Genomic DNA, 20,237 nt, shown 5'->3' with positions numbered 1-20,237 from the left:
TCTTCTCAATGTACCTACCTAGCTGATTGGGGGAATCGGTGGAAAAGACGGTGCACATAGCTCCATAGACACACAGAAAGAAAATCCCTCGATGCAGAAACATCATAGCGGTTGCTTCTGTATGTGCCAAAAATGTAAACTAATCCAAGGCGAATCTTCTTTCTCCCTTGCTTTTACTGATTATTCTAGGAAAGCCTGCACAAAACACAGCGGCGAGAGTTCCGCGATATTAAAGGCAAATTCCTCCTTGCGGATTGCCATCGGGGTGATGGTATAGCCACTGCATTGGGATGCTCGTTAAAACGCTAAGTGCATCTGAGCGCTTGCAGGCTCCGCCAAGTCCTCAAGCGCCTCCTCAGAGCCAGCAGATCGCAGCAAGCGAGCTGCCTCACTGGCACTGCAGAAGCCAAGTGTGCATAAACAGGAGCGCCGGCACGGGGCATGCTGGGAGCTGTAGTGCTGCTCGAGCAGTTTGCGGATCGGGAGGGACATTCTTACGGTAACTCCACGCAATAATGATTATGTTCTGATTGTTTGTTTATTTATATTATTTTTAATTTAACTCAGATATGGCCAGAAGGATCATACCTGGACTGGCACCATTCAAACATGGCTCCGTAATTCTTAACATTGGGAGCTAGTGCTGGGTGCGCATTCGAAGTGGGGCTGTCATCTAAGATGGCATCAGAGTGATTCGTATCATTGTAACGTAAAGGTGCTGAACTGTCAGGTGACCTCTTGTCCTTAGAATAGTACTTCACTTTAAATGAGAAAAAATGGTATCGCCACGGGCACACCTTAGTGTCACAGTGTGTGCTTCAGCTTTAATCACTAGCTTTTATGACAGTGCTCAGTACTGCTAGTGGAGGTGCCAGGAAACCAGCTGTCATGGATCATCAAGGATTACATTTAATTAAAAAAAAAGAAAACTGGGACCTCTTGATCCGTATTTCCTCCAAGACCTATGTTACCTATCACTCTATCTATTTAACTGGTTAAATGGTTGCTAAGGCTCAGTCAAGGCATAAGGCAGAAAGGTCACCAGTCCATTGCAGGGCACACACGTACATCCCAACTCGTACTCATCGATAGTCAATTTAGAGTTGCCAGTTGACCAGTCCTGCACATCTTTAAGATGTGTGAGTAAACTACATTACCCAGAGAAAAACCCATATCGAGAAGGAGAGAACCTACAATCTCCAAGCCCCCACAGAGCTAAACAGCTTCTTCTCTTATGCACTTGCAGTTGCAAGCTATAATCCATCCATCCATCCATTTTCCAACCCGCTGAATCCGAACACGGTCACGGGGGACTGCTGGAGCCAATCCCAGCCAACACAGGGCACAAGGCAGGAACCAATCCTGGGCAGGGCGGCAACCCACCACAGGACACACCAAACACACACACTAGGGCCAATTTAGAATCGCCAGTCCACCTAACCTGCATGTCTTTGGACTGTGGGAGGAAACCAGAACACCCGGAGGAAACCCATGTAGACACGGGGAGAACATGCAAACTCCACACAGGGAGGACCCGGGAAGCGAACCCTGGTCTCCTTACTGCGAGGCAGCAGCACTACCACTGAGCCACCATGCTAAATGTCACAATCAAATTCTTTCAACTTTCTATGATGCACTAAATGATATACTTATCTAGAAACAACATTCTTTTTTGGAGTATACGTAATTTTTTTTGAGGCTTTGCCACTAGTCTGTATTCTAGCATATCTTGCAGCCTGATCTTTTCAGTTCTGTTTTGGGATTTGAAAACTGCACATTATTTAAACAACCTATTGATTGTTTAAAACAATTCATAGGGTGTGTGAAGTTGTACATGCCAGTATTTTGAAGTACTTATCATCCTCATACATTACACCAGCAACTTACTGTATATACAGTATAACTTAGCATTTTGCACATTGGGTAAAATTGGAAATTTGGGAATATTGATTTTCATTTCTGGTTTTGGTGCTGAGTATTTGATATTGATGTTGAGATATCTTTTCATATTATCATTTGGTGGTTCTGTGTGATTTTTTTGTTTGTTTTTTTGGCATTATTTCTGCTGACATTTTATTGTCGCTAGTGCTGATAGCCTAACACATTTTTAAATGCAGTGTCTCTCCCTTGCTCCCTCATTCAAGGTTTACTGGAAATCACCTCCTTCCACCCCTACAATCTTCCATAGCTCCTTCCATGTGGCTAATATGATCTTTTTGCTGCCATATTAAATTCCATCACATTATAACCACCTCTCCATCTCATATTATTCACTTGAGGTCAGAGGCAACACCCTCTGCACTCACTTTTCCCAACTCTGCAAGTCCTTCCTGAAACTTGCTAGTGACACACCTTTAGGCCAATGGACTCATGCAGTGAAATAATTCTCATAATTAGTGCTCTTTAAGTAATTGATCATCTCCATCTATATCTCTCTTCCTCTGCTTCTTGCTCCCTGTCTCTCTCTCACACACACTCTCACAGTTACACATACCCTCAGGATGACTCTGCCTGTTCTCACAGACCACAAATACCCTTTTATTGTCTATCTACCAGGCCCATGTGGCCCCCTGCACTTTTCATGGGAAAAACACCTTCACTGGGAAATGAATTCAGTTCGCAATATTCTTTGCTTGAATTTCTTTATCTTGACATGTCCACAAGTGTATATTACTCAGACACTGGAGTAGTTTGCCCTTTGTCTACTATTGAATTATGCTTATATGGATTCAGTTATCATTTTCAGCAAATATTGTTACAGGGTTATTATTTTCACACACACACAAATGCACAAACATAAATTCTTACTTGCAAAGGCTAATCGACATGTACAGTACTATGTCACCATTCTTGGGAGCTATGATTAGTGAGTATAACTATTATGTCTTGAAGCCTCTGTCTTTACTTTAAAATCTCAAAACACATTTATTAGCAAGCAATGTACAATATGTACTGTTATATTGTCACATTTAGTTAGTATCTACAATACTCTCTATAGCTCCTCCAAGTTTATTAAGAGCTAGCTGAATGTAGATCTTCCACAAAACTGTTTAAGTGTGTTTAACATTTTTTGTGTGAATTTGTAAAATGCTTCTGACTTTAACTGCCTGTTTAACTCAGGCATTCTGTAACATTTCTACCCAGTATATTACCAAGAGAGTGATGAGATATGACACCTAATGTCCTGTTCTGTTCTCTATGAGAACTTACCTACATAAGAAGTTCTGTTCTATGAATAACAAAGTCTTTAATCTGTTTAACTATTATGTGACTATAAGATAATATTTAGAAATAGTGTGTTAAAAATTGTACCATTTATCTCTGTGCAGTTTGATGCAAACTAATGTGGCTCTTGACTCTGTTGCGCAAATGAATACAGCTTAGTAAGGATTGTTACTTTATTATGTTCTTCAGTTTTGTCATGCTGTTCTGATAGCAGAATTGAAATAAAAGATATCCATCTTTGGATTCGTTTGTAATAATGATCTTGAATTTTCTAGTATTAAAAATGGAAAAAAGACTTCCAGAAACAAATCCTGTTCGTGGAGGCTATTGCCCCTCTGGATCCAAAATTGCTAGTTAAAGAAGCACCAATAGCCATGAACTTAGAGAAATCTAGCATTACTTTGCAAGACTGTAAGACACAAGTGGAAGAAAAACTGATTTTAATTGATGCAATTCTAGACACATGGTAGCAGTTTGCTCAAAACTTCAGCAAAAGTGAAAAACCTATTTCAAGCTAAGGATGGTGGGTTGGCAATTTGTAGTCAAACTGTTCTTGAAAATTACCTATTGGTTCCTATGAGCATTCAAATTAAATATTATTATTGCCCTTATTGATTTTGGGGCCGCTGAGAATCTCAGGCAAAAACCACAAAAATCTTTAAATTACATGCCCATCAATTGATGGTGGATCCATTGGGTCAGGTTGTAACAATTCACTCAAAAAAAACTAAAATGAGATGCCACGCTGCACAGCTGAAACAGAAATCTAAGTGTTTTATTTTGGACTTAGCCAATGCAAAAGGTTTCCCCTGGCAGTGCCCTCTGGCTGTTCCCAAAGACCCTGACAGGGTTGAGTCACCAGATTCCAACTCCCATGCCACCTTACGGATGTCCTAAAGTGATCCAGCCTTGAGGAACACTGTCATTTGTTGTACGGAGGAATGAACTGCTCCTGGTTGGCTTGTTTTCCTGCTCCTTCTGTTATGCCCCCCCTAGCTGGGTATGAATCCTTACTTTATCCGAACCAGGATACCTATCCTTCCTTCCTGGCACCTACAGTACATTTATAAACAAACAAGAATTCATATAAACAGACTGTAAGAGACCATAAGCAACATTCAAAACAAACTGTATTCCCCAACATAATCCCATGACCTATACACATATAAAATGAATAAAACACAAGGACAAATTCTATAAAGGCTGTGTAAGCAGAAACTGTCCAGTTCTTAAACAGTATAGTTGATTTGATTATAATGCTGGCAAGAACCTGACTATAGCTGACACGATTGTAACTGGTTGAGAAGTAAAAGGTAGACAGCACAATCCCCAGGAAAGAAAATCAGAACGATTTCACCATGTTTTTACTGAATATGCAGCAAACCACAAGAAAACTGTCTAAATGATACTTCAGGTGGCCAATTTACTGATGGCTTGAGTTGAAGCATGAAGAAACAATAAGATGAACAAGAGTAATTCCTGGGCAGCAGATGGCTGATGTGTGGATGTTTTGGAGACATAAATTGGATAATTGTCATTGTGCAGAGATCTTTGGACATATTCAGATCTTTTCCTGAAGGCAGGTTTTTGTCCTACAAGGTAGATAGGATTACAATAGGGACCAGAAGATAGGATTACAATAGGGACCAGAAGAAGAAACATGAATCAGTAACTAAGCCATATGTTCGTAACCATACAATCAATTTAGCAAACCATGCAATATGTACATTTCATGTAGAAACTTTGTTTCAATAATGGGAATCAAAAATTAAAAACAACACAGTCAGAACAGTCTTATGTTCAACTGGCTGTGCTGCCTGCCTGAGATGGGCTGAAATCTACAGTGGATATGAATAGTCTACACACCCCTTCCAAAATTGCAGAAACCAACTTAGATCCTGTCAGAACTTATTCCACCTTTATTGCAAAATTGCAATCATTACAAACAAGGTGAAAACAAATCAGAAACTGTTTAGTGAAAAAAGGGGAAAAAGCTCATACAAAAACCTCGTTGCATTGGTGTGCACACCCTTTAATAAACAAGAATGTGGCTGCATTCATAATCAGCCAAGTGCAATAAGTCTCATCTCAAATAGTAGTTAGTATATGCCTGACGTCAATTAATGTTGCTCTCACTGAGCTCAGTTAAAGTTTGGCTATTCATGTAGGATTATTCTTGGTTGCAACATACTCCAAAAGTCATGGTTTGCAAAAAGCTTTTAAAACATGAACAGGATCTCTTCATTGAAAGGTATCAATAAGGACAGGGGTACAAAAAAGTATCGAAAGCATTAAACATGCCATGGAGCACAGTGAATACAGTACAGTCATCAACAAGTAGAGGAAATATGGTTCAGCAGTGACTGTGCAAAGATCAGGACATCCCTCCAAGATTGATGGGAAGACAAGGAAAAAACTGGTTAGGGAGGCCACCAAGAGGCCTACAGCAACATTGAAGGACCTGCAGGATTTACTGGCAAGTACTGGTTGTTCCCTATATGTTACAAGAATCAGTCTGGGTTGTGAGGTAATGAAGCCAGATGAAAGAAGCATTTTCTCACAAAGAAAAACATCCATAGCCCAGCTAGGCTTTGCAGAAAGGTATACCCAGTCTCCCACAGTCATGTGGAAAAATGTACTATGGTCTGAGGATACAGAGGTTGAACTATATGGCCATAATTCCAAAAGGTATGTCTGCCATGAAAATTACACCGCACATCATCAAAAGAACACCATACCCACACTGAAGTAGGGTGGAGGCAGTATCATGTTTTGGTGCTGCTTTTCTTAAGCTGGAACTGGGGCGTTAGTCAAGGTAGATGGAATCATGAATAGCTCCAAGTATCAGTCTATTTTGGCACAAAACCTTCAAGCATCTGCTAGGAAGCTGAAGATGAAGCTGAAACGTCACCTTTCAGCATGGCAACAACCCAAAGCATACATCAAAATTAATAAAGCAATGGCTTCTTCAAAGGAGGATCAATGTTCTGGAATGGCCTACCCAGAGCCCAGACCTTAATCCAATGGAAAATCTGTGGGGTAACCTGAAGAGAGCTGTGCACAGGAGATGACCTCATAATTTGACAGATCTGGGAATTTTTTTGCAAGGAGCAGTGGGCAAAAATGACCAAGCCCAGATGTGCCTAAATGATAGACTTTTACCCAAAAAGATTGAGTGCTATAATAAAATCAAAAGGTGCTTCAACTATTAGTTTAGGGGGTGTGCACTCTAACTCAACCAGGTTTTTGTATGTTTCTCTTTTATTTTCCTTTTTCACTAAACAGTTTCTGATTTTTTTTCATTTTCATTGCATAGATTGCAATTTTGCAATAAAGGTGGAATACGTTCTGACAGGATTTACTGTGGTTTCATTTTTTATTACTGAAGCTCTTTGATGTTCACCCTAAGTAATCAATGTAAACCACAGTATTAACATTTGTAGTGCATCATGCATTGCATGTATCTCTGTTATATGCCACTTGGTATAAGTATTGTAAAAGCAGTGTTAATGTTTCTATTGGAATGGCACTTGCAAAACATTTTATTACTAAAAATGTTTGTGATGCACCATCTTTTGGAATGACAGAGACATAGCAACTGAACGGACACACAGACACTTATCCTGTAATTAAGGTGGATACACCTTAGGAGTGAAGTATTATCTTGGACTGATACTTCAAAATCTTTTGGTCATTCTGGTATTTCTCAAATCTGCAAGTTAGACAACATCTTTGGATTTTCCTTCAGGTTACTTCAGCCCATTTTCTTTGCAAATTAATCATAGGATAATATAACAACTGACCTTATTATGAACATTCCACAATTTGTATGGGGATAGATTATTTTTAAAAATGTATCTACTATATCCCCTTATAGAAGCTACCTGTTATGATTTGATATCTTTTTATTTCATTTGTATTTTGCATTCCCAGGAAGGCACTTTATTGTTGGTATTTAATTGTGTAGAACACAATAGTTACCTTTATTTTACAATTCAAAATATAATTTACATTTTGAAAGTCATTCCCATTGTCTTGCAATGCGATTATTGTTTATTATCAGTGTTGCATTTTGTGTATTTTGTATACTTGTTCCTAAGGCAATTGTACCCAGGGATGACCGAGTTATCTGTAATTACAGATAAATCCTCACAGACTTTAGCTTTTGTATTATTTTTGTGATTTCTAGCAAACAACCTTAGTTCAGTGATTTTTTTTACTCGAGTTTGGTTTCTGATTTTGGTTTTGATAACAGATTTATCAGACTTCTTGATTATGAACTTGGCAAGTTTTCTTATTAATATACCACTATCCATCTCAGTAAAGAAACCCGCTGCATTATTAACCAGCACCAACTGCAACAAAATAGTGGAGTATATTTTAAATAAGTAAATAACACATTTTTCAGGAACCAACAAAACAAAATATACAATTGAATTATACAGCGTCAAATACCGAGCCCTTTTGTTTTGGTACCTGTCTAATGTGTTTGTAATTAGTTTTCTTGTTATACATCTGATCTTCTGGTCCCTTATTTTAAAAATTCTGTTTGTCACATCTTCAGCGGAACATTACCCACTGCCGTTTGGCTGATATCTTTATTTTGGAAATCTTCTGATTACATGGCTTTCCTAAAACCATAATTTCTGATTGGTGTAAATGAGATGTAAAAATAACCTCACATTTCCATCCATCCATCCATTTTCAAACCCGCTGAATCCGAACACAGGGTCACGTGGGTCTGCTGGAGCCAATCCCAGCCAACACAGGGCACAAGGCAGGAAACAATCCTGGGCAGGGTGCCAACCCACCGCAGAACCTCACATTTACTGTAGCTATTATCTTGAGTGCAATGGGAAAACAGAACCGGTAAATCAATAGTTTTTAAAAAGTACGGGTTATAACCTTACTTTTGGCAGAATTGTTCAGAAATGTTCTTTATAATTCTGCCATTTGTAGGTCATCTTTTGAATGTTATTATAGTCATATCAACTTTTTATCAGCTCTTTGAGTTGTGCGCTGAATTGATATCTACATTACATGACCATAACTCAGAAATGAGATGATCTCTTTTCCCTTATAAGTTTTAACAACCATATCCTATTTGGAGACAGGCCCTTATCAGCGTGAACTGGCTGACCAGTCAGGAATCTGGAGTCACCTTGAGTGGCGTCATGCCATCTGTAGGAGTTGGTATGCTTATGATGATACCCATATACATGCAATATCCTTACAGTCATGATGAGAAAGCCGAGATTTTCCTAATATAATGAACACAATTTACTGCACACATGTTGTGATAAAGGCTCCATCACAGAATGAATTTGCTTTTGTAACCAGAAAGCACATTCATTTAATTAATATACAATTAAATGTGCTCAAATGTGTCTTATTAATGTTGTTGTGCAGCTCAACCCACAATTCCTTTATTTTATCAAATAGTATTCTAAGAAGCAGGCTCCAGGGTCATGCTGTGGGTGATGGTTGGCTTCTTGGTAAATACAACAACAACAACAACAACAACAACATTTATTTATATAGCACATTTTCATACAAAAAGTAGCTCAAAGTGCTTTACATAATGAAGAAAAGAAGAATAAAAGACAAATAAGAAATTAAAATAAGACAACCTTAGTTAACATAAAAAGGAGTAAGGTCCGATGGCCAGGGTGGACAGAAAAAACAAAAAAAAACTCCAGAAGGCTGGAGAAAAAAATAAAATCTGTAGGGGTTCCAGGCCACGAGACCGCCCAGTCCCCTTTGGGCATTCTACCTAACATAAATGAAATAGTCCTCTTTGCAGTTAGGGTTCTCACGGAATCACTTGATGCTGATGGTTATACAGACTTCTGGCTTTTAATCCATCCATCATTGTTGGAACATCATGGTGCTTTGGGTAGATGGTGGTGGCACAAGCCACCACCAATAGGACACCGGAAAAGGAAACAGAAGAGAGAGTAGGGGTTAGTACAAATTTTGAATGAATAGTTATTATAATGAATTGAATATACAGAGTGTCAGGATTAAATTACAGTGAAGTTATGAGAAGGCCATGTTAAAGTAATGTATTTTCAGTAGTTTTTTAAAGTGCTCCACTGTATTAGCCTGGCGAATTCCTACTGGCAGGCTATTCCAGATTTTAGGTGCATAACAGCAGAAGGCCGCCTCACCACTTCTTTTAAGTTTTGCTCTTGGAATTCTAAGGAGACACTCAGTTGAGGATCTGAGGTTGCGATTTGGAATATAAGGTGTCAGACATTCCGATATATAAGACGGGGCAAGATTATTTAAAGCTTTATAAACCATAAGCAGAATTTTAAAGTCAATTCTGAATGACACAGGTAACCAGTGTAGTGACATCAAAACTGGAGAAATGTGTTCGGATTTTCTTTTCCTGGTAAGGATTCTAGCAGCTGCATTCTGCACTAACTGCAAACGATTGATGTCTTTTTTGGGTAGTCCTGAGAGGAGTGCATTACAGTAATCTAGCCGACTAAAGACAAACGCATGAACTAATTTCTCTGCATCTTTCGATGATATAAGAGGTCTAACTTCTGCTATGTTCCTTAGGTGAAAAAATGCTGTCCTAGTGATCTTATTAATATGCGATTTAAAATTCAGATTACAATCAACGGTTACCCCTAAGCTTTTTACCTCCGATTTGACTTTTAATCCTAATGCATCCAGTTTATTTCTAATAGCCTCATTGTATCCATTATTGCCAATCACTAAGATTTCGGTTTTTTCTTTATTTAATTTGAGAAAGTTACTATTCATCCATTCTGAGATACAGGTTAGACATTGTGTTAGCGAATCAAGAGATTTGGGGTCATCAGGTGCTATTGATAAATACAGCTGTGTGTCATCAGCATAGCTGTGGTAGCTCACGTTATGTCCCGAGATAATCTGACCTAATGGAAGCATGTAGATTGAGAAGAGCAGCGGACCCAGGATAGAGCCTTGTGGAACACCATATAGAATATCATGTGTCTTTGAGTTATAATTACCACAACTAACAAAGAATTTTCTCCCTGCCAGGTAGGATTCAAACCAGTTTAAGACACTGCCAGAGAGGCCCACCCATTGACTAAGGCGATTCTTAAGAATATTATGATCAATGGTGTCAAATGCGGCACTCAAATCTAAGAGGATGAGAACAGATAAATGGCCTCTGTCTGCATTTACCCGCAAGTCATTTACTACTTTAACGAGTGCAGTTTCTGTGCTGTGATTTGTTCTAAAACCTGACTGAAATTTATCAAGAATAGCATGTTTATTGAGGTGCTCATTTAACTGCATAATGACTGCCTTCTCTAGAATTTTACTTAAGAAAGGCAGGTTAGAGATGGGTCTATAATTTTCAAGAGCAGAGGGGTCGAGATTATTTTTCTTAAGTAGGGGTTTAACTACCGCAGTCTTAAGACAGTCCGGGAAGACCCCCGTATCTAATGACGAATTTACTATGTCAAGAACATTATCAATAAGCACACCCGATACTTCTTTGAAAAAATTTGTTGGTATTGGGTCAAGGGCACAGGTGGATGGTTTCATTTGAGAAATTATTTTATGTAAATCAGGTAAATCTATCCTAGTGAAAGACTCTAATTTATTTATTATGGAGTATTGGGGTTTCGGGGGATCCTTAGTGTTGGGGAGATATACTATGTTATTTCTAATATCATTAATTTTTTGATTAAAAAATACAGCGATAGCCTCACAGGTTTTACTGGAAGTACTTAGGAGGCATTCCTTTGAGTTACCTGGGTTTAACAGATGATCAATTGTCGAAAATAAGACTCTGGGATTACTAGCATTGTTATTTATAATCTTAGAGAAATAGCAGCGCCTCTCAAGACGGACTGTGTTATTGTATTCTGTTATTTTAACTTTTAATATCTCATAGTCAATAGTTAGTTTAGTCTTCCTCCATTTACGCTCAGCTCTACGGCATGTTCTCTTTAAATCAGACACTCTTTGGGTTTTCCAAGGTATAACAATGCTAGAAGATTTTTTAACTGTCTTTTCAGGTGCAACTAAGTCAACAGCAGCCCTCACTTTAGTATTAAATCTTTCCACCTTACTATTTACATTCTCCTTGCTATTATAGTTGGCACTATAAACGGACTGATTGGTTAGAATGTTTGTAAGTTTTAAAGTTGCTGATGAGTCAAAGAAGCGTTTTTTAACAATATGCTTCTCATGAGTGTTTTCTATCATTATTTCTATATTAAAAAGTAGAAGAAAATGGTCTGAAAGACCCGTATCAATGACCTGCTTTATATCAACTTTTAGTCCTTTAGTAATTACTAAGTCTAACGTATGACCTGCTTTATGTGTAGGCTGATTAACGAGCTGTCTCAAATCAAAAGAGTCCAGGAGGTTCATAAATTCTTTTACTTTTTGGTCACATTGATTATCTACATGAAAATTAAAGTCGCAGACTATTAAGAGTGCATCATAGTTCGTAATTAAGATTGACATCAAGTCAGAGAATTCCTCAAAGAAAGACGCGTTGAATTTAGGAGGTCTATACACGGATAATACTAGAACGTGAGAATCTCCCTGAATAACAATGGCGAGATACGCCTATAGGATTGCAGTTAGGTTTAGTACATTCCAGAAAACATGTATCATTTTTCTTTCAGGTGATAAGGGTTCACTAGAAAAAGAAATATAATGAAAGGCGCTCCTACACATGATCAGTAACAGAACAGACCAGTGGTTCATTAAAAGGTAGATGGCGGTGTTTGGACTCAGGCGGTACACTGCTGTACATGTATGTTTTTTTTTTAATTTTCCATCTATGTTTCTTTTTTATGTCTTATCTGTTTGGTTTAAAGTATTTGTCATATGTTTATCATATTTGTATATGTGTGTATGGTCACGTGTTTCGTCAGGTCTCTTGTGCTTTGTGGGTGATTCCAGGTGAGGACAACTGTCTGTCTTTGTCTTTTAAACACACTCAGACCTATAAATTCTAATACTGTTCAAATGTGCTTCATTCATCTGTTCTTGCAGTTGGTGAGTTCTCTTGTGTTTTTGGAATATTATTGCTTATTTGATTCTCTGGATTTATGGTCTCTGCCCTATTTTTGACCACTCTCTGTGGATTCTATATTAGATCTTTGTTTTGCTTTTCGGGTTACCCTTTGGGCATGTCCTTGAGATGTTGTAGGCCATATCACAGAATCATTTTCAATGGTGAATATAACTAATAATAGCTTTGCTTTTTCTTTATAGTTAGTTAAAAAAGGTACACTTATCTGTGAGGTGGGTGAAAAGGCTCCAGGAGAAGTGGCTGTGGTGGTAGTATGTAGACATGTCAAAGGTGGAGACACTTCTGTCAATCTGCTGGCAGTTCAATACAGGTGAGGAGGCCTATCACCCCCTTAGACCCTTGAGTGCCGGCATGCTGACATCTTCACAATGCCGGAGTAGGACACCTGAAGAAGTTAGTTTTGTGGCAGGGTAACCAGCTACTAACAAGAAGCATGTATGCTGGGCATGCAAAACAGCCATAAGAGAGTTAAAAGTTCCAGAGCGAAAGTGAAAGTAACTTCAGGAAGATGATGTTATATATGAGGCGAAAGGAGATTCAGGGTCAAAGGCAAAGCAGAGGGCTAGGTAAAAATTGGAGGCCAGAAAAAAAGAGACCATATTTATCAAGTATCTTAGAATAAGAACACAGTCCTAAGTTGCTCAAAAATCTCAGAGTGACACAAATTTGGTCCTACTCTTAGGAATAGAAATAAAAGCATTCTGTAAATTTCACAAAGTTAAATATCTACTCTTAATTTCACCAGGATTTAAGAGAGAGATCATGAGCTGTCCTAACACAGAAGATGGCATTCAGGCAGAGATTGACATGAACATCTCAGGAAAGTCTGAAAGTTGTGGAAATGCTGGACAACAATGAACTCATAGTCAATGAATACCACAATTGGAAGCTCCGCCATTGGTGACCCCGATGATGTCACAGACGTGAAAGGGTCTGGTGAATATTATGCAGCATGTAACATCATCCAGCATGACCAGTTTGGCGGTGGGTCTGTTATGGTCTTGGGAGGCATATCCTTGGAGAGTGGCACAGACCTCCACATGGAAGATAGAATTGAAAAGCTACATTCACAAAATGAAATCAATATTTAAAACTAAGTTAAAAAATAAGTGTATAAAAATCCCAAAATTGTCAAAGCATATGTATAAGAATGAACACATACCACACATGTTCCTTCTTGTACTGCTCATAAGAAAATTAGTTGTGCTCTTGAGATTATTAGATTAGACATGGCATGTGAGAACATGATTCCCTCTTAGAATTAAATGGTTTAATATTTTGGAAAGATGTGAGTGCTGCATGATTGTAGACTTAGTATCAGATGTCTTACTATGCTATAGTTTGCTATTTTGTTTTTTTCTTTTAGCTTTCTTGTGTAACAGTAATGTTAATCTATGCTGGCCAAATATATACATGAATGAAGTCAGCAAAAAGAGTTGGGGTATCAGAAGAGTAATCCCATTTAATGAATTCAAAAAAGGATGAAGAATAATTGGTACATGAGGTTGCAAAAGACAAAAGGTTCAACCCAGATAACAAAAAGCACTTCTCAAAGGTCTGCACTCTTGAGATGCAGGTTCAATAATTAACACCCACTTTCAGTAGCCGCTGAATCTTTATAGTAACCCATCAGAATGACTGAGCATTGGTGGAGGATGTGGAAGCAGTGTCACTTGTCTGACATCCCTCTTAACTGCAGGTGAAAAGGCAGAAGGTGTTACTAACAGTGACCCTCTCGACTCAAGGTGGATGGTATTGCTTGCCTTGGATGGCAGCAAGTTACACACTTCGTCAGTGCTGGAGTGAAGTCTGGAGTCAGTCACGCCAAAGTGTATTTACCCTTTTTTCTCACCAGTCCCACACTCAAGTTTCCGTGTCAATAGACAAAAACAGATAAATAAGTCAAAGATAAAAGTTAAGTAAATGTAAACTGAGTATGTTAGAAAAAGATGAAATATTACACGTACCCTGATCCTGATGTAAATGCAGACATTTACAGCGATAGAAAAGAAATGCACAAAATGGACACTGACCGTCCATGTCCTAAATATGAAACATAACTAATTATGAAATAAAGAACGAACATCCACATAAACACAAAGTCCAATATGAAAAAACTGTAACTGTAGAGACTGAAAAACAAATGCAAGCTGGAAAAATGCAAATGATGAAAGGACAGAAGAAACCCAGGTCATAGAGACCTATTCCAAAATGTGAACCAAAATAATCTCACAAGCGAGTACAGATAATAATCTGACAGCCGTGGGTAGTGGATGACAAAAAATCCAAACAATCTTACTGCCTTGTGTAACTGGATGAAAGTGGTGATTTGTTGCTCCTTTCATATAAATGATAGCAATGTTTCCTATGTTCAGTCACAGTCTGTTTCGATGCCTCCTTTTCTCTCCTTTTTGAAATGCATGGTCTTTTCTTGTAATGTATGCAACCTGAAACCTGACAACAAACCCCCCCCCACCCACTTCCAAAAAATGTCAGGCATTGTAATTGGTGATGGTTTGCTGTGGGAAATGCTTCTTCAGGTATTTTTTAAATACAGGGTGGTGCAGGGAAACAGGAAATTTTCAATTGATGTTCAATACACAAATAGACACATTACAAAATACATTTAATTTTGAAATGTATTGTGCAGGATATGCAATTAATTCAATATTCATTTTATGTTTTGAAGAAAACATCATGAAGGTATTGTCCATTTTTCCATACACATTCTGACAGTCTGTTATGGAGATTTTGCATTGCTAGACATGTCAAGAGGAATGCCAGCGATTTCCTCTTCAATCCTTCTTTTTTAGTTCAGCAATGGTTGTAGGACGTGTGCGGTACACTTGGCTTTTGAGAGGTCCCCACAGAAAAAAATCACAAACAGTGAGATCTGGGGATCTAGGAGGCCATGAAATATCACTGTTGCATGAAATGATGCGCTTTCCAAACAATTGTCGAATAGCTGGCATCCATTGTCGGGCAGTATGCAGAGTTGCTCCACCTGAACCCGTTTCTTCGAAATTAAAAACAACCCATGTTGTAATCGCATGAGCAGACGGGACACGATCATGACATCCTAACTGGTAATGACGCAGAAATTCCCTTTGCACATGCTTTTTAAAAGGCTTTCACAGCGAACGCTCATTGAGCACCACTCCACTGCTCCATTATAACTAATAGCAAGGGGTTCTAAACAAGGTTACATTGGTCCCAAACAACTGCCAATGCTCCAGGGTCACCAACACCTACTTCCAAAATGTCCCATTTCCCTGCACCCCCCTGTATATGAGAAAAAGGTCAGACAAATACAATACTAAACATAAACATTTAACAAACACAATTGACATTTTATGTAGCCTTATTACAGACCACACCCCCATTTGTGGAAGAGGGAGGCCCTCAGTACGGTTTGACGTTAGCCACATGCATTGTGTCAGTTTTGGTGTCTGGTTATGTCCTTTTTTGAATAAGGTAGTTAACTGGTCCAGTGCATTTAATAACTTTTGTTTGTCCTTGTTATTTAGGCATTAGCTTGTCAGAGGATTTGCATGCAGCATCAGAGAGGTTACATTAGACTGTAATGAGTTGTTCAACTGCGTCCTGGCATTTGGCAGTCCACTCACAGGAAAAATCTTTCTTTTTTATATGATTGAGAGTGGCTGTGATGTCATTCAGTCTAGGAATTAATTTGTGATACCAACCCTCTAACAGAAGAAATTGTTCCAGTTTCTTTAGGTCAGTGGGTGTGGGGTACTCCTGGATGGTCTTAACTTTCTGGATCTGGATCTACTTCCACTTCTCAGCCTAACAACGCATGCCCCAAAAAGGTGATTTGGGGTTTAAGGGAGTGACACTTATCCATGTTCAATGTCTGGTGCAGCCTCTGGAAGACTTCTTCAAGGTCCTGAAGATGCTGTTCTGTAGAAGGTGAGAAAATGATGACATCATCAATATAGACAAAGCAGAACTGCCCCAAGAACCCCTTTATGATTTGTTCTTTTATCATCTTTAAACCAAAAGTTAAAGTTATGACGTCGAAATGAAACAAGCCTTCCGGGGTTATTTCTGTTGTCTTTTGCTTGCTCCCCTCCTCCATTAGCACTTGTCAGTAGCCACTATAGAGATCCAAGGTGGTGAAAATGGACACTTAATGTAGTGACTCTAGAATGTTGTGTATCAGGAGCATGGAGTGCACATCTTGAGGAGTCTTGTTGTTCAGACCCTGATAGTCCACAGACACAGGACTCATCCTCCTTTTTTAACAAAAATATGGTGTAGGCCAGAATGAAGGAAATGATTACAGTAAGCCCTCAGCAAGCATCTTGTTCACATTCTTTTTAATAATAGCTCTCTTTTGAGGTGAGACCTGGTACACATGATGCAGAATGGGGACTTTATCTCTGGTGTATATGACATAGGTGATCCCAGCCAAATTTTTTGGTCCATTCATCCAGCCATCAGTGTAAGAAAGGCATCACCTCAGCTGCTTGCTCCCAAGCCAAGTCTCTGTCAGTCACCTCTTCAGCAGCACAGAATCCAAGATATGCCTTGTGTACGTCCCCGCAGTCTTTCTGCAGAATCTTAAAAACTCAACTTCCAGGAAACAAATACTTCCTCAATTGGATCTGTATTGTCATCCCTATTCTGGTGAGGAAATCCAACCTGAGGAGCAATGGGATAAACAGATATCCTCAAGGACATATGTATCAGTCTTCCAGAGTGTTGCTGTTTTCCTTAGGTATTCTGCTAATGGCCATGTGCTCCCTCCCATCAGCCAGGATAAACCTGAATGACATGGCTGATGTTAATTCTTTGAGTGGATGGACCATCTTCTGCCTTTACTCTTCTTAATCAGAATATAATGTCTACCTGTATCAATTACCACATACACCTCCCAGTCCCTCAATTGCACAGGGACCTCCAGGAAGTGAGTCTTAGTTTGTATGACTGTGAGGTCTGCTTCACTCCGGTGTGTTTTGGCTTGTGTCATGTCTGTGTGTCTTTTTTTTTACTGGCCTTTACTTTAGCTCAGTAACCTTTGGACCCTATCCTGTCTCCTTCCACTTGTGACCCCACGCTCACTAGGTTCTCCAAAGACTCACTAGCCAAGCAAGGGTTGAAGTAATTAAGAATGCAGCAGATAATTTCATCCTCTGTCATGTCCAGCTGACACTTTAGATTCAAAGTCTAATATTTAAAAGCAAAATCCTTTATGGATTGTGATGTCTCTTGTACCCGCAGTGGGCTGGCACCCTGCCCGGGATTGGTTCTTGCCTTGGGCCCTGTGTTGGCTGGGATTGGCTCCAGCAGACCCCTGTGACCCTGTGTTTGGATTCAGCAGGTTGGAAAATCGATGGATGGATGGATGTCTCTTGTACCATGGACCAGAGCTTTTCTGCAAGTTCCACTTCATAGTGGACAGATGAGGGAACGCTGATGTGTGCATGTTGCTGCTTCTACTCCCTGTTAACAATACATTTTGTTAAAATTCAGGTTGAACTTTGTACTTTTTGCACTTCTTTCACTTTCTCTTACTGTATATATAGTTCATGGATGCAATTGATTACTTTTTGTATTGAATTTGGATTTTTTTATAGACTTTGCCTTGACTGAGTTCGCAGCCTCAGTGACAACTGATTTGAATCCATTTCTGGTTCACTGGACAAAGCTTTCTTTCGATTGCCAACTCCTGCCTGGTGCCTGAATTCTGAACATTGTTCTTTGCATCGTGGAGATCTAGGAACTGGGAATGTTCTGTCTTTATAACTAAAATGGATATACTGGATTGCTGTCAATGCCTTCTGTACATGCTTCAGCTAGAGAAATGATCTGCTGTTCATACCCACTGGACTTGTGGCGCTAAAGTGATCACACCTGTAATACCCACAGTAACTGTATATTTATATGGTGTAGCAGTTGGGGTCGCTAGAGCTCCATTGAACCCTCAGATACCACTCCAAACACCAGGTAAAACTATAATTATTATTTATTTTATAATAATGTGCACTAAGCACCCTCCACTCCACACTACACATACAATACTATTATTTATCCAATAATCAATAATCAAACCAATCCTCCTCTCCCAGATGCGTTGCCACCCTTCCTCCCAGCTCAGCTCAGCTCAGCGTCTGGGCTCTCCCATAGTCCTTTTATACTCTTCGACAAGGAAGTGGCTCCAGCCCAGCAGTCCATGAGTCCTTATCACTTCCGGGTCAGATTAAAAGTCCTTTTCTTCAACCCGGAGACACGTCGTTCCTTCTGGTCATATGATCATGACATGCATCCGGGTTATAGGGCATGCATAAGTCCTTGAGCCTCCCTGTAGCGTCCTCTGGTGGGCCCCACGGTGTCCAGCAGGGTTGGGAATAAAAACTCCACTGTCCATAATTCCCTGCTGGTCTTTGGGGCACTCCCATGCTGCAGGGAGGGTTCCATCTAGCGGCCTGGGGGTACTGGCCAGGATAAACAGCCGGCCATCTCCCACAATAGTTATTTGTTGGAACCCCCAAATTCTGGTAATTATCTTCATATGAATCTTATAATATCTCTGCTTTTTTAATAGATCGATCCCCCAGCGGCATCAGTCTGTGCTTCTACTGGATTTCAATGCTCATTTGCACCAACCCACCCCACCCATCTCACCTTCTCTGCTGTGCTGCAATGCTTAAGTATGCTCTCTAGTACTCTCACATAATTAGTGGCTCTCTGCTATGCAGTTTGTCCAGAGCAAATGGTCAAGCTAGAATGTCGTAAAAGACACTGGTATTGTGCAGCACCTGGAATATTTACATCGTGGTTCAGGTTGCCCCCACTGCTGTGTTGGGAATGGAAAGTTCACTGGCAGAATTTGCTCAGGAATACCCCATCCTACTCATGGCTTTGGAAATAAGAGTGCCACTGTGCCAAATTTGCAATATGCTAAAAAAAAATAATAATGGATCTGTGCACGATAAACCCTCATAGCTAATATTGCATTGTTTTACTCAAGATCTCTTAATTGTAGAGCATTGGTGCTATCAGAATTCATTACAGTCTCCAAACTTGATGTACTACACTTAACAGTAACTTGTCAAAAACCAAACAAGTTTATGTCTCTTACAGAGGCGTCTCCATCTGGATACGTTTACTTAATAGAGGCTGGCAGCTCAAAACAAGGTTGAGGGGTCAGAGTAACTGTTAGATCTGAGTTAAACATCAAAAGAATCCCAATTGTTTGCTGTAATGGATGCCATTAGTGGACCGGCTTCTCGGCCGGGTTGTACTGGGAACCTTACCCGGCTGAGATATCCATGGCAGGGAATGATGGGGTGACAGTTTGTGCAAGATACTGTCTCCCCTGGAGCCCTAGGTGGTAGTCCCCCTGGCTTGCAATATTGTCACAGATTCCCACAGAGCATCTTGAAAATTGGAGTTCATCAGCTCAGCCCTGCTGGGGTCCGTGGGTGCCTCCAGGGGGTGTGGAAAGGACTAGCAAGTCCTGGTTGTTGGGGAGCCAGAGTCGAGAGGAAAAGGATGAAGCTTGCTGGAGGAGCAGAGGAGAGAAGAAGAAGAAAGAACAGAAAATGGTGTATATTGGGACTGTGACTATGATTGTGGTGTGAGAAACTCTTCCTATAAGAGTTTCACACAATACAAAAATCTTTGTGTTTGCTGAACTAGTGTCTGAGCCTCTGTGTATTGGGAGTCTGGGGAGCTACAGTGCCTCCTGGTGACCACACTGTCCATTGTCTTTCAAGTGTCTGGCTCTTAAACTAATAACAAAATCTGGTCTTATCTTACTTGTTGTTCTCTATCGTCTCCCAAAATACAATGTGACTTTCTTATCTGATCTGACTGAATTTTTAACCCACTTAAATTCCCTTTCCCAAACAGTCATTTTTCAACATCCATATTGACATTCCTACATGTAAACTGAGAAATGAATTCCTGTCCTCGCTAGACTGTCTTG

General features: G+C 39.6%; 1 protein-coding gene across 10 annotated transcripts in view; it reads right to left on the bottom strand.

The window, feature by feature from the left end:
• The window catches only part of adam22 (ADAM metallopeptidase domain 22), a 442,867-nt gene extending 442,472 nt beyond the window's left edge, over positions 1-395 (bottom strand). For all 10 annotated transcript variants that reach the window (XM_051935483.1, XM_051935485.1, XM_028817137.2 and 7 more), the window contains exon 1: positions 19-395. In XM_051935483.1, coding sequence (XP_051791443.1) covers positions 19-106 — 88 coding nt within the window. In that variant the 5' untranslated portion in view covers positions 107-395. The remainder of the gene's footprint in view (positions 1-18) is intronic.
• Positions 396-20,237: the final 19,842 nt, after the last annotated feature.

This window comes from Erpetoichthys calabaricus, chromosome 13, assembly GCF_900747795.2.
Source record: "Erpetoichthys calabaricus chromosome 13, fErpCal1.3, whole genome shotgun sequence".
NCBI lineage: Eukaryota > Metazoa > Chordata > Cladistia > Polypteriformes > Polypteridae > Erpetoichthys > Erpetoichthys calabaricus.
This window is presented reverse-complemented; position numbering and strand designations above follow the sequence as displayed.